The sequence below is a fragment of the Sciurus carolinensis genome, chromosome 17 (assembly GCF_902686445.1).
Source record: "Sciurus carolinensis chromosome 17, mSciCar1.2, whole genome shotgun sequence".
NCBI lineage: Eukaryota > Metazoa > Chordata > Mammalia > Rodentia > Sciuridae > Sciurus > Sciurus carolinensis.
Window position 1 is genome coordinate 51,853,722 of NC_062229.1, and position 13,077 is coordinate 51,866,798.

At 35.3% G+C, this 13,077-nt stretch overlaps 1 protein-coding gene across 1 annotated transcript in view; it reads left to right on the top strand.

Annotated features, from left to right (window-relative positions):
- Dnah12 (dynein axonemal heavy chain 12) overlaps positions 1–13,077 on the top strand; it is a 273,790-nt gene that overhangs the window by 93,370 nt on the left and 167,343 nt on the right. The window contains exons 20-25 of the mRNA XM_047531915.1: positions 5,095–5,289; positions 6,662–6,783; positions 6,877–7,159; positions 9,546–9,665; positions 10,368–10,524; positions 10,731–10,903. Of these exons, the coding sequence (XP_047387871.1) occupies positions 5,095–5,289; positions 6,662–6,783; positions 6,877–7,159; positions 9,546–9,665; positions 10,368–10,524; positions 10,731–10,903 (1,050 nt within the window). The remainder of the gene's footprint in view (positions 1–5,094; positions 5,290–6,661; positions 6,784–6,876; positions 7,160–9,545; positions 9,666–10,367; positions 10,525–10,730; positions 10,904–13,077) is intronic.

Below are 13,077 nucleotides of genomic sequence, written 5' to 3' on the forward strand. Positions count from 1 at the left end.
ATTGATTTCCTGATGTTGAACCAGCCTTACATCCCTGGGATGAAACCCACTTGATCATGGTGCACTATCTTTTTAATATGTTTTGTATGCAATTTGCTAAAATTTTGTTTAGAAATTTTGCATCGATGTTCATTAAGGATATTGGTGTGAAATTTTCTTTCCTCGATGTGTCTCTGTCTGGTTTAGGTATCAGGGTAATATTGGCTTCATAGAATGAGTTTGGGAGGGTTCCCTCCCCTTCTATTTCATGGAATACTTTGAGAAGTATTGGAATGAGCTCTTCTTTAAAGGTTTTGTAGAACTCGGCTGAGAACCCACCTGATCCTGGATTTTTCTTTGTTGGTAGACCTTTGATGACTTCTTCTATTTCATTACTTGAAATTGGTCTATTTAAATTGTGTATGTCCTCCTCGTTCAGTTTAGGCAATTCATATGTCTCTAGAAACCTGTTGATGTCTTCGAAATTTTCTATTTTGTTGGAGTATAGATTTTCAAAATAGCTTCTAATTATGTTTTGTATTTCAGTCGTGTCTGTTGTGATGTTTCCTTGTTCATTCCGAATTTTAGTGATTTGGGTTTTCTCTCGTCTTCTCTTTGTTAGTGTGGCTAAAGGTTTATCAGTTTTGTTTATTTTTTCGAAGAACCAGCTATTTATTTTGTCAATTTTTTGTATTGTTTCTTTTGTTTCAATTTCATTGATTTCAGCTCTGAGTTTAACTATTTCCTGTCTTCTACTACTTTTGGTGTTGGTCTGTTCTTTTTCTAGGGCTTTGAGCTGTAGTGTTAGGTCGTTGATTTGTTGAGTTTTACTTTTATTAAATGCGCTCCATGAAATAAGTTTTCCTCTAAGTACTGCTTTCATAGTGTCCCAGAGATTTTGATATGATGTTTCTTTGTTCTCGTTTACCTCTAAGAATTTTTAAATTTCCTTCCTAATATCTTCTGTTCTCCATTCATCATATAATAGCATATTGTTTAATCTCTAGGTGTTGGAGTATTTTCTGTTTTTTACTCTTTCATTTATTTCTAATTTCAATTCATTATGATCTGATAGAATACAAGGTAGTGTCTCTTATCTTCTTGTATTTGCTAACATTAGCTTTGTGGCATAATATATGGTCTATTTTAGAGAAGGATCCATGTGCTGCTGAGAAGAAAGTGTATTTGCTCTTGGTTGGATGGTATATTCTATAAATGTCTGTTAAGTCTAAATTATTGATTGTGTTATTGAGATCTATGGTTTCTTTGTTCAGTTTTTGTTTGGAAGATCTGTCCAGTGGTGAGAGAGGTGTGTTAAAATCACCTAGTATTATTGTGTTATGGTCTATTTGGTTTCTAAAATTGAGAAGGATTTGTTTGACATACATGGATGAGCCACTGTTTGGGGCATAGATGTTTATGATTGTTACATCTTGCTGATTTATGCTTCCCTTAAGCAGTATGAAATGTCCTTCTTTATCCCTTCTGACTAACTTTGGCTTGAAGTCCACATTATCTGAAATGAGGATGGATACTGCAGCTTTTTTGCTGAGTCCATGTGCATGGTATGTTTTTCCCCATCCTTTCACCTTTAGTCTATGGGTATCTCTTTCTATGAGGTGAGTCTCTTGCAGGCAACATATTGTTGGATCTTTCTTTTTAATCCAATCCGCCAGTCTATGTCTTTTGATTGATGAATTCAGGCCATTAACATTCAGGGTTATTATTGAGATATGATTTGTATTCCAGGTCATGTGGTTCATTTTTTAAATTTTATTTATTTATTTATTTTTTTGACACAACTTGGTTCCTTCTTTATTTGACAGTTCCTTTAAGATAATTCCTCCCTTTGCTGATATGCTTCTTTGTTTTTTTATCTCTTCCTCATGGAATATTTTGCTGAGAATGTTCTGTAATGCTGGCTTTCTTTTTGTAAATTCTTTTAGCTTTTGTTTATCATGGAATGATTTTATTTCATCATCAAATTTGAAGGTAAGTTTTGCTGGGTATAAGATTCTTGGTTGGCATCCATTTTCTTTCAGAGCTTGAAAAATATTGTTCCAGGCCCTTCTAGCTTTTAGGGTCTGGATTGAAAAATCTGCTGATATCCGTATTGGTTTTCCCCTGAATGTAATTTGGTTCTTTTCTCTCACAGCCTTTAAAATTCTGTCTTTATTTTGTATGTTCAGTATTTTCATTATAATGTGCCTTGGTGTGGGTCTGTTGTAATTTTGTGTATTTGGAGTCCTATAAGCCTCTTGAACTTGATTTTCCATTTCATTCTTCAGATTTGGAAAATTTTCTGATATTATTTCATTGAATAGATTGTTCATTCCTTTGGTTTGTTTCTCTAAGCCTTCCTCAATCCCAATAATTCTCAAATTTGGCCTTTTCATGATATCCCATAGTGCTTGGAGATTCTGTTCATGATTTCTTACCATCTTCTCTGTTTGTTCAACTTTGTTTTCAAGGTTAAATATTTTGTCTTCAATATCTGAAGTTCTGTCTTCCAGGTGTTCTATCCTATTGGTTGTGCTTTCTATGGAGTTCTTAATTTGGTTTATTGTTTCCTTCATTTCAAGGATTTCTGTTTGTTTTTTTTCCAATATCTCTAACTCTTTATTGAAATGATCTTTTGCTTCCTGTATTTGTTCTTTTAACTGTCGATTGGTGCGATCATTCAATGCCTGCATTTGCTCTTTGATCTCATCGTTTGCTTCCCTGATCATTTTAATTATGTACATTCTGAACTCCCTTTCTGTCATTTCTTCTGCCATGCTGTCGTTGGATTTTATTGATGTAACATCTAGATTTGTTTGGGGCATTTTCTTCCCTTGTTTTCTCATATTGTTCAGGAATCAGTGGGTCATTAAGCTATTGCAGATTTCCTCTATCAACTTATAATGTCCCTGAAGATTGCTAGTATATCCCCTCTTATCCTTCAGTAGCCTGCAGTCTTGGAGGAAGTTGATAATGCGGTGCTCCCCAAGGAAGCTGCCTCTCTAGGGTTGGTGACCCTCAGGTCGGGTATATTCCCTGATAGTGGGCAGAGGTGCCTCCACTTGTTGACCAATGGTCATCCAAAGGGGAACTAGGCTGCGGGCTGAGGCATGGCCTGTTTGTTCCTGTGTCTCTGGTTTTACCGACCTTGTGGGAAAACCTCACCCGGCAGGGAAGACTCACCCGGTGGGGAGGTCTCGCTGGTCAGTTCCCTCCTAGAGGTTCCCCTCAATCTACAACTACCGCCTGGGCTGGGCTGTCTTCCTCTGCAACGTTCCCAGGGACCCGGACCTACCTCCTGGGCCTGGGAGCCTCACCCTTCTCAGACGAGTCTCCTTAGGCTGCCTCTCCTCAGAGAATCTGCCTGCAGTCCTGGAAACTTCGCTCTGCCCCTAAGCGTGTCTCGGTGCGGCTCTTCCAGCAAGAAGCCGCTTAGGTCCTGGGACCCTGCTCTGCACCCAATCGCCTGGCTATGCGGCCCCTCCTCTGAGCCGCCACCTGGAGCCCCATACAATAGCTCCGAGACCCAGAGACCCGCCAAACACCTCCTCCTCCGGACAGCTCCTGGTTTCTGACTCAGTCACTAGGAGTCCAAGCGTTTCCTTTTCCGCCAACCTCCGGTAGCCCTAGGCAGCACTCCGAGTCCAAGTGACCCACCCTCTTCCTCCTCCTCCTCGGAGTAGCCCCCCGGGTGTTTAGGAGCGGTCGCTCGGAGACCAAGGGACCCACTGCACTCCTCCTCCAGGCAGGCCACCGGTGTTCAGGAGTGGTCGCTTTGAATCCAAACAACTCACCACTCACCTCCTCCTCTGGCAACCGCCTGTGGCTCTGATGCAGTCACTCCTAGACCAAGTGACCCACCGTGCTTCTCCTCTTCCTCCGGGCAACCTCCCAGTGTTCAGAAGCGGTCGTTCTGAGTCTAAACAGCTCACCATGCTGCTCCTCCTCAGGCAGCCACCCGGAGCCCCAGTGGTTGCTCCGAGTCCAAGCGCTATGCTGAGCCGCGTCCTCTACGATGATCCCAGTTGTCCATGTTTACCGCTCCAGTGGGGGGAGGGGCGTCTCGCCGAGCAAGTCTACTTCACAACGTTCCCTGCGTTCCGGGGCTACCGCCCCATCAGGGACACCTCCCAACGGGAGAGACTCACCCAGCGGCTTTGAGTTGGTCCCAAGTCTCTCACTATCTCCTCTTTTGAATCCTGTGTCCTGGAGCAACATGAAATGCAGCCGCCCTCTAGTCCGCCATCTTGAAACTCCTATTTTTATTTTTAATTAATTTTTCAATACTGAGGATTAAATCCAGGGCCTCCTACCACTGAGCTATATCCCCAGCTGTGGAGACTTCTCACTTGTCTAACAAGGGGAATTTAGAAGACATTTAAAAGTTCTACTAGAATTATTTTTAAAAAGAGAGATTTGAGGCCTAATTTCTTGACACAAGACTTTAGGTCATGTATTTAAGAACCAAACAAAGTTATATGATTTATCTTCAACTAATGAAATATCTTGTTAAGTTCAGGCAACCTATGAGAATAAGGAGATTTATTTTACTTTTTTAAAAATTTCATTTCATTTTTCTCCAAATTGTGTTGATGTAGAGCAGGACTTCTCACCCTGGTGCTGTTGCTATTTTGGGCTGAATAATTCTTTGTTATGGTCTGTATGTTGTAGGACATTTAAAATTATTTCGGGCCTCTACCCACTTTATATTACTATCATCCTTTCCCGGTCAGTTGTGACAACTGAAAATTTCTCCAGACATTGTCAAATATTCCCTGGGGTGGAAGACAAATGGATTATGATTGATAACCACTGATACAGAGCAGGATACATCCTTTGGGACTTGGGTGTTTTTCTAGAAGTTAGGGAACTGGTTTAATAACTTGTGTAGTCATTTCTAAATGTGAGTTCCAATGATTTAGAAAAAAACTCAAGCTTCCTAGAGTTTTTTTTTTTTCCCTAGAGTTTTTATAGACCTATGTGAGACACTCATAAGTGACCCTATGCTATAAGCTGTTTTGCACTGATTAAAAAAATAATTTTAAATAAATTTGTCTTATAATCTATAGTATTTATTTAATAACTGGAATTTACTACAGTATGCTTTTCATTAAGGCTTGGGAGGACCGTCTGATCCGAATACAAGAAACAATTGATGAATGGTTAAAAGTACAAGCTCAATGGCTGTACTTGGAGCCTATCTTTTGTTCTGAGGATATCATGCAACAGATGCCAGAAGAAGGGCGTCAGTTTCAGATAGTAGACAGACATTGGAGGGATATCATGAAGTTTTGTGCAAAAGATCCAAAGGTGAAGTGTTTGTTCTCACTCTTGTAATAGGTGAACCAACCTACCTTCTTTCCTTCATTTATTTATTTATTTTTCAGTACTGGGGATTGAAACAAGGGCCTCAAGCATACTAGGCAAGCAGTCTACCACTGAGTCACATACTTAGCCCTGAACTTTTATTTTTGGATATTAAAGAAAGCAATAACTTTTTTTTTCTGATTACAGAAATAAATCCTACATATTATATACAAACTGGAGAATTCAGAAAATATAAGAATGTATAAAATTGTTATAGCTCTTTAATATCTAGTGGAGCTGCTTCAAATGCACATTTAATTTACTTGACTTCTGCTATATAAATCACTATTCCTCTCCTCAGGAAATAAATAGGTAAATAAAATGGAGAGATGAGTGGAGAATAGTTGATAAGTGTAGATGATTCTCTATGCTCAAGAATGATGTAGAAAAAAGAATCTACTCAGTTGGTCTCAATTCATATGTATCTCTCCTAGTGAGTATAATACCTTGTTGTGTCTAATTTTAATACCAAAAAACAGACTATTTTTCAGACATGTATTAACCACAGACCATAGATATACATTTATTTTTAAATTTGGTGTTCAATTTAAATAACAATTTATTTCAGTGCTTGATGGAAAACTATCTGTGCTAGACTTACTGAGAGTCAATAGTATGTTGAAATTTATAAGTTTCAGAAATTTTGTCTTACCTGTTGACTTTAAACTTTGTGATGCATGAGTTCTTGTAGACCAGAGGTTGGCAAATTTTTCTGCAAAAGGCCAGGTAATAAATATTTTAGGCTTTGTGAGACATAGGGTTATTTTTGCAGTGACTCAATTTTGCTGTCATTGTAGTGAGAGAACATCCCAGAGACAATATGTAAATGAATGGGTGTGTCTGTGATCAAATAAAGGTTTGCTTATGGACACAGATGTTTTTTATATATCGTGAAATTTTATTCTTATGATTTTTTTTAACCTTCTAAAAACATAAAAATAATTCTCAATTCATGGGCCATGTAAAACTGGCAACAAGCTGGATTTACCTAGTGGGGAATAGTTTGTCAATTCCTTTTGTAGATCATTATGTTTATAGTTGAAAGCTATAAAAGTAAAAATTAAAATATACTCTTTCTACACCATTCAAAAGAATGTAGGAGAAATAAAAATAAGCATGATAACCATAACTTCTCATTTATAACTAATATCCTCTGATAAGAATAATTATGATCTATTAATTTTAATAGTTTTTTATTGGAAAACATTTCACTGTGTAAACTTTTTGAAATTTTAGTATTATGACATGTAATATAGATTGTTTAGGTTTTATATCTAGTATACATGTGTCTCTTATACCAACTTGTCTCTTTTAGGTTCTCGCTGCTACTTCTTTAACAGGTTTATTGGAAAAACTACAGAACTGCAATGAACTTTTGGAGAAAATTATGAAAGGACTTAATGCATATCTTGAAAAGAAACGTCTTTTCTTCCCTCGGTATGATGGATAATAAAAAAGCTATAATTTAAAGTGTTTTCTGATGTTGATGAGTTATCACTAAAGTTTTTGTATTTGCATGTTTTTTTCTAGTTTTTTCTTCTTATCTAATGATGAAATGTTAGAGATTTTGTCAGAGACCAAAGATCCACTTAGAGTCCAACCTCACTTAAAAAAATGCTTTGAGGGCATTGCTAAATTGGAGTTCCTTCCCAATTTGGACATTAAGGCCATGTATAGCTCTGAAGGTGAGCGAGTGGAGCTGATTGAACTTATTTCCACATCTGCAGCCCGAGGTGCTGTAGAAAAGTGGCTCATTCAAGTAGAAGATCTAATGCTTCGAAGTATTCATGACGTGATTGCTGCATCTAGGCTGGTATGTTTCTTAGGACTTAATGTATAACCTATATTCTGCAAATGCTGGTTAGGAGATTTGAATTGGACCAGTAAATTAATACTTAAAGTTCTGTTTTAAACCATTTATTATTTTATTTATTTGTAACTAACATTATTATTAAAATAATAATAGTAGTAAGAATTGATAATATGTAATTAAATATTACAAAATGGTATTAGAAAATAATAAAAGGTATTTTAATATAGAATGAGGGACGGTCCAGTGAAAGGCTCTTAGAGAAAGTGAGATCAAAACTGAGACTCAAAGCATAAATCAGGAATAACCAGGTAAAGAGTAAATGAAATAGCATGTAGGTAACCTGTGTAAAGGCCCTGGGATCAGAAAGAAGCAGGGATTTGTGAGAACCTGAAAGAAGACAACTCTGTCTGAAATAGAATGAGTACAGAGTGAAATCAGATGAAGTTGTAAAGGAACACAGTTAGTAGATTGCATTTTATTTTAAATACAATGGAAGGCTAAAACTATTTTAATCAGGGAAGGGATATCATCTGATTTATATTTTTATACCACTATGGCTGTGGTATAAAGAATGAATTAGGGGACGTACGAAAATAGGAAGACAAATTGGGAGACCCCAGATGAAAGTTGATGTGGGCTGGTATTAAGGAAATGGCAAATGATATGGATCAAAGTAGACAGAAATATAATTTGTAGTTCATTTCAACAGGTCTAGATGATGAATTGGTTGTAGAATAGAAAGATGAAGAGGGGCAAGTCTCAAGAATTAGCATTAAGGTTTCTAATTTGAGTATATGGGTTGCATTTACTCTGGGAAAATGCCTGGAAGAGAAGCAGGCTTGTAAAGCTTGCAGGAGAAATCAAGTTTAATTTGAGACATGTTTAAATTGAAATGCTTATGAGGTAACCTAGTGAATATGACTAGTAGGCAACCATCATACCCTTCAGTACTTGACTGACCTATAGGTCAGTTCTCCTCAAATATGGGTGTTAAGTGAATGATAGAGTTTACTTGCTGCTTTTTATGCTCATGACTACTTTAAAACTTCAAATGAGATGAACAAACATCAAAGGAGGTTACATAATAAATTTGAAAGAAATATAACACCTGGGTAGTACATGCACCTCACTTAACAATAATCTTGAATAACAAGTTTCAGTGTATTTCTGCCTTAGGAATACAAAGGAGCAATTGTACAGTTACAAGAATAGATTTTGAAGCCCTTGAAGACTTACATTCAGCAATTCACTGTATGAATGAAGTGGCCTTTTTATTTTATCTAGAACTCATGCAGCTCATCTTTTTGGGGTAGCTTTTCATTCCTTCAGATAAAACTGAATTTTTTCTCTTTTTGCTACTTGTGATCTCAAACAAACTTAAAGCACACAGGAAAAAATAAACATTGTTCATGATAGTATTTCCTTAATCACTGTAGAAAATATACTACACTGTTCATCCTTCTTTAAAGCCTTAGGTTATTATCATTTGTTTGTTTACAAATATTGCTAATAAGAAGGATTTTGTAACAATGTATATATATATATATATATATATATATATATATATATATATATATCCTATGTTATGTTAAACATTCTTATATATAAGATGGTGTGATTGTATTGAAAGTATTCCATTAGCATCAGCTTCAAAATTCATTCTGTACTTGTTTTTCTCAATATATAACATATCTACAATATCATTTATTATCAAATCAAACTATTTTTATAATGAATCCTGTCCTTTTAAATGTCTTTTAAATATGAAAGTTTTAGAAATAAATGAAAGTATACTTTGAACACCAAAGCACAGATTTTTCAATTAAATATAATCAAATTATTTATATACTCTGGTCATAGAAGTTTTTAGAAAAGCTATGAATAAATAGTATAAGGGTTCTAACTGCTAGTCCAGTTCTCTATTAGATTTTCTAGTCTCCTTTTCAATTAAATCTGTCATCAATATAATCTATTTGACTTCCATTTTTTACAGTTTAAGTTGGTTTGTAATAAAAGTAACATGTATTCTGTGTCAAAAACTTGATAGTTCCCACAGCAAGGAATATAGAAATCACATAGAAATAAACTTCAAGAAGAATCAACAATCAAAAATAAAAAAAAGAACCAACAATCACATCTGTCCAGAGATAACCCATTACTCGCATGCTGGTGCTCATTTTTCAGTTCTTCTATAAATAAACAAATATTTCAAAAATATAATCATGATTTATAAAATATTTCAGATCTTTTAGTCTTCCAAAGTTTTCATGGTTATATGATATTATAACCTTCAAATATACTAAATATTGCACTTTTTCATTATAAAACATTTAGCTTTTTTTCTCTTGCAATCTTTTAAAATTAGAAATTCCTTTTAATTATTCAGGCTTATCCAGAATCTCCAAGAAGAGACTGGGTTAGAGAGTGGCCTGGCCAGGTTGTACTTTGTGTTTCTCAAATGTTCTGGACTTCTGAGACACAGGAAGTTATAAGTAGTGGGACAGAGGTAAAGCATTATTTGATTTTGAATAACATTCTTTACTTCATTGCATATTTCCTTAGTTTCTTAGTTAGCTTGTGTCTCTGTTTCTGCATCTGTCTCTCTCTTTCTCTCTCTCTCTCTGTCTCTCTCTCTCTCTTTCTTCAGTACTAGGGAATAAACTCAGGGGTGCTCTACCACTAAGCTACATTGCTAGCTTTTCTTTATTTTGAGGCAAGTTCTCACTAAGTTGCCCAGGCTGCCCTTGGACTTGGAATCCTTCTGCCTCAGCCTCACAAATTGCTGGGATTACAGGCCTGCACCTATAATCATTGCACCTGTTCGTCTATTCTTTGCAAAGGCAATACCTCCCTCAATTTCTGTATATAGTATTAAAATTATAAAATTCTTTGAAAACTTGTTCTTTTTACTAGGTTTAGACAAAATCCACTCTATAATATATTTCTTTTTTTAACCTTTTTTTACAGTTGTAGATGGACACAGTCTTTACTTTATCTTATTTATTTTTATGTGGTCCTGAGGATTGAACCCAGTGCCTCACTCATGTTAGGAAAGTGCTGTACCACTGAGCTACAACCCCAGCCCTATAATGTGTTTCTATAATGGGATAGATTATGAAGTTATAATTGTTTTGTAAATGAATATATATAAAACAACAGATTTAGGTAATGCATATAAAATCAATTAAATTGCTTTATTATTTTGTAGGGATTAAAGAAGTACTATAAGGAACTCCAGAGTCAACTAAATGACATTGTAGAGCTGGTAAGAGGAAAATTATCTAAGCAGACCAGGATCACTCTGGGGGCATTAGTTACAATTGATGTCCATGCTAGAGATGTGGTGATGGACATGATTGAAACAGGTTTGTGACTTTTTCCTTTAATATTAAAAGTAAAAATATTTATAGCCTTTAGGAGTGGATACTTATTACTATCTTTTTTCTCTCAACAGAATTGCATGACCTTTTCTATAAGTTGAAATGAAAACATGAATTGTTTAATATTTGCTGATAAAATATTATTTTTCAAATTATTTTCATTTAAGGATTATGTGTTTTATTCTTTCTAGGTGTCTCACATGGTACAGATTTCCAGTGGCTTGCTCAGCTTCGTTATTATTGGGAATCTGAGAATGCTCGAGTTCGTATCATTAATTGTGATGTAAAATATGCGTATGAGTATCTTGGTAACTCACCTCGACTTGTCATTACTCCTCTAACTGACAGGTGTTACAGAACATTGGTATGCATTTAAATCATTTTAATCCATACATTAAAATTACTTTTCAGTGAGGTGCCAGATTTTCTTATCTAAATTTAATATGGTTCTCTTCATTTATTGTTTTACCTATAATATTTGAATACAGTTATCCCTTCCTAATCCCAAATTCTCTTTATTTGAAATTATGGCAATCAATAATTACTTCCAGGTGCTTCTGTAGCATACAAGAACATTTTTATTCTATTGTATAGAAGTTGCAAATCTCTTCCATTGGGAATAATTAGAAAAAGGGAGGAACTGAAAATATGAAAACAAAGCCAAAACTTCACAAAATAGTATCAGTCTTTATAGTGGGATACTGGGAGAGATGAGAAGAAGATGAGGAAAGTACTTTTGGGTCTTAGAACTCCAAATTAGTACTACTCAATAGGAAGGACAGAGCTGAAATGTAGGGAATGCTGCTTAGTTAGGCCTGTGCTTTTTTGTGATGCTATGGAAGATAGAACAATGACTGGGAATATGGTTGCCAGATTTACTCCCAGGTAAACTTTGAACTTTAAACAAACAATAAATACAATCATGTGTTATTTAATGATAAAGATACATTCTGAGAAATGCATTATTAGGTGATTTTATCATGCAAAAATCAGAGTATGCTTTCACAAAACTAGATGGTATGGTCTACTACATACCTAAACTGTATGGTTTAGGTATCTATCATCTGTGCAGTGCATTGTTGACTGAAACATCATTATATGGCACATGACTATAATTTTTTAGTATGTTGTAAATATTGCAAAGGACATACTTATAATACTATTAAATTATTTATCTGAAATTTAAATTTAATTAGGCATTTTATATTTTTCTGTGCTAAATCTGGCAACCCAACCTGGGAATTAAAGAGGAACATCAAGAAACAGCAATCCACTTATGTGAGTAAGTAAAATTAAGGTGTCTTTTATTGAATTCTTTAGAAGTAGAGATGAAATGAGGATTCTTATGCAAATGATTTATTAGGGAATGCTCTCAGTAAAAACCTACAAGGAAATGAAGGCAACAGTTTGGGACTGTTGAAAAATTAAACAAAGAAGTGGTTTGAGCAGATATATAGCTATAGCAGGATCTTAAGGAGAGCTATGAAGCATGAATGGCATGAGTTACTCCACTTAAAGGCAATAGGGTCTGGATTTTGTACCCCTTTATTGTCATTGGTTAGTTGCCTGTGGGACAAGGGAATGAGTATGCTTTCCAGTATTTGCTGATAAGGCAGTTACAAAAGGAGAGCAAGACTCACAGCAATTGGGAGGTGAATGTAATGACCTGATAAAGGGAACTTGGGTAGGGTTCCAAGGGGTCTGTGATAAAGCATTTCACGAAACCCTCTATTTTTCAGCAGGATACCTAAAGGCAGTGTCTATGTCTGTCTTGTGGTAAACAAGTAAATTGTTATCTATCTCCAAATATTTGTTGAGGAAGTGAATCTCAAGTATCTATGTCATGTATGTTATCTTTGTACCAAGAAGTAAGAAATGGTGATACACTTGTAAGGTGGAACTTAACAATGTTGATTTGGAAAATCAGAAACCCATTAAGGACTTGACCATACCACCAGACACTGAAAAACATGTCTTAGTATATTTATTATCCATAATAAAAGGAACATGCTCGTGAGCATTTTCTTGAAGTTGAAGGAGAGCCCAAGGTTCCCAGAAGTCAAGTTAATGGTCACTAACAGTATAACATCCATTATAAATTTAAGATGAGTGCAGTATCTTTGATATTGACTTTATTTAACTGTCCCCTTTTTTTTTTTTTTTTGGTAAATGTGAAAATATTTATCATTTTTTATAGATTTATTTAAAAAATAGACTGTACTTTTTAGAACAGTTTTAAGTTCATAGCAAAATTAAATGGAAAATACAGAGATCCTTTATTTCCCCTGTTCGCCCATATGTACTATCTTGATCCGTTAACCTTATTTTTTCTAAAAGTACTTAAATTTCACAAACTCCCATGGTGACTTTTGTGAAACATATTCCATAATTAGAACACTCTGTAATTTCTATGCCAAAAATTTCCAGTTGCTGTTCTAATTAATGTAGAGACCCCAAAATAAGTTGGATACCCCTGATGTTGACTTAAGGAGCTTAAACACTAATTTATGAGAAAAAGAATGTATGTGATAACGTACA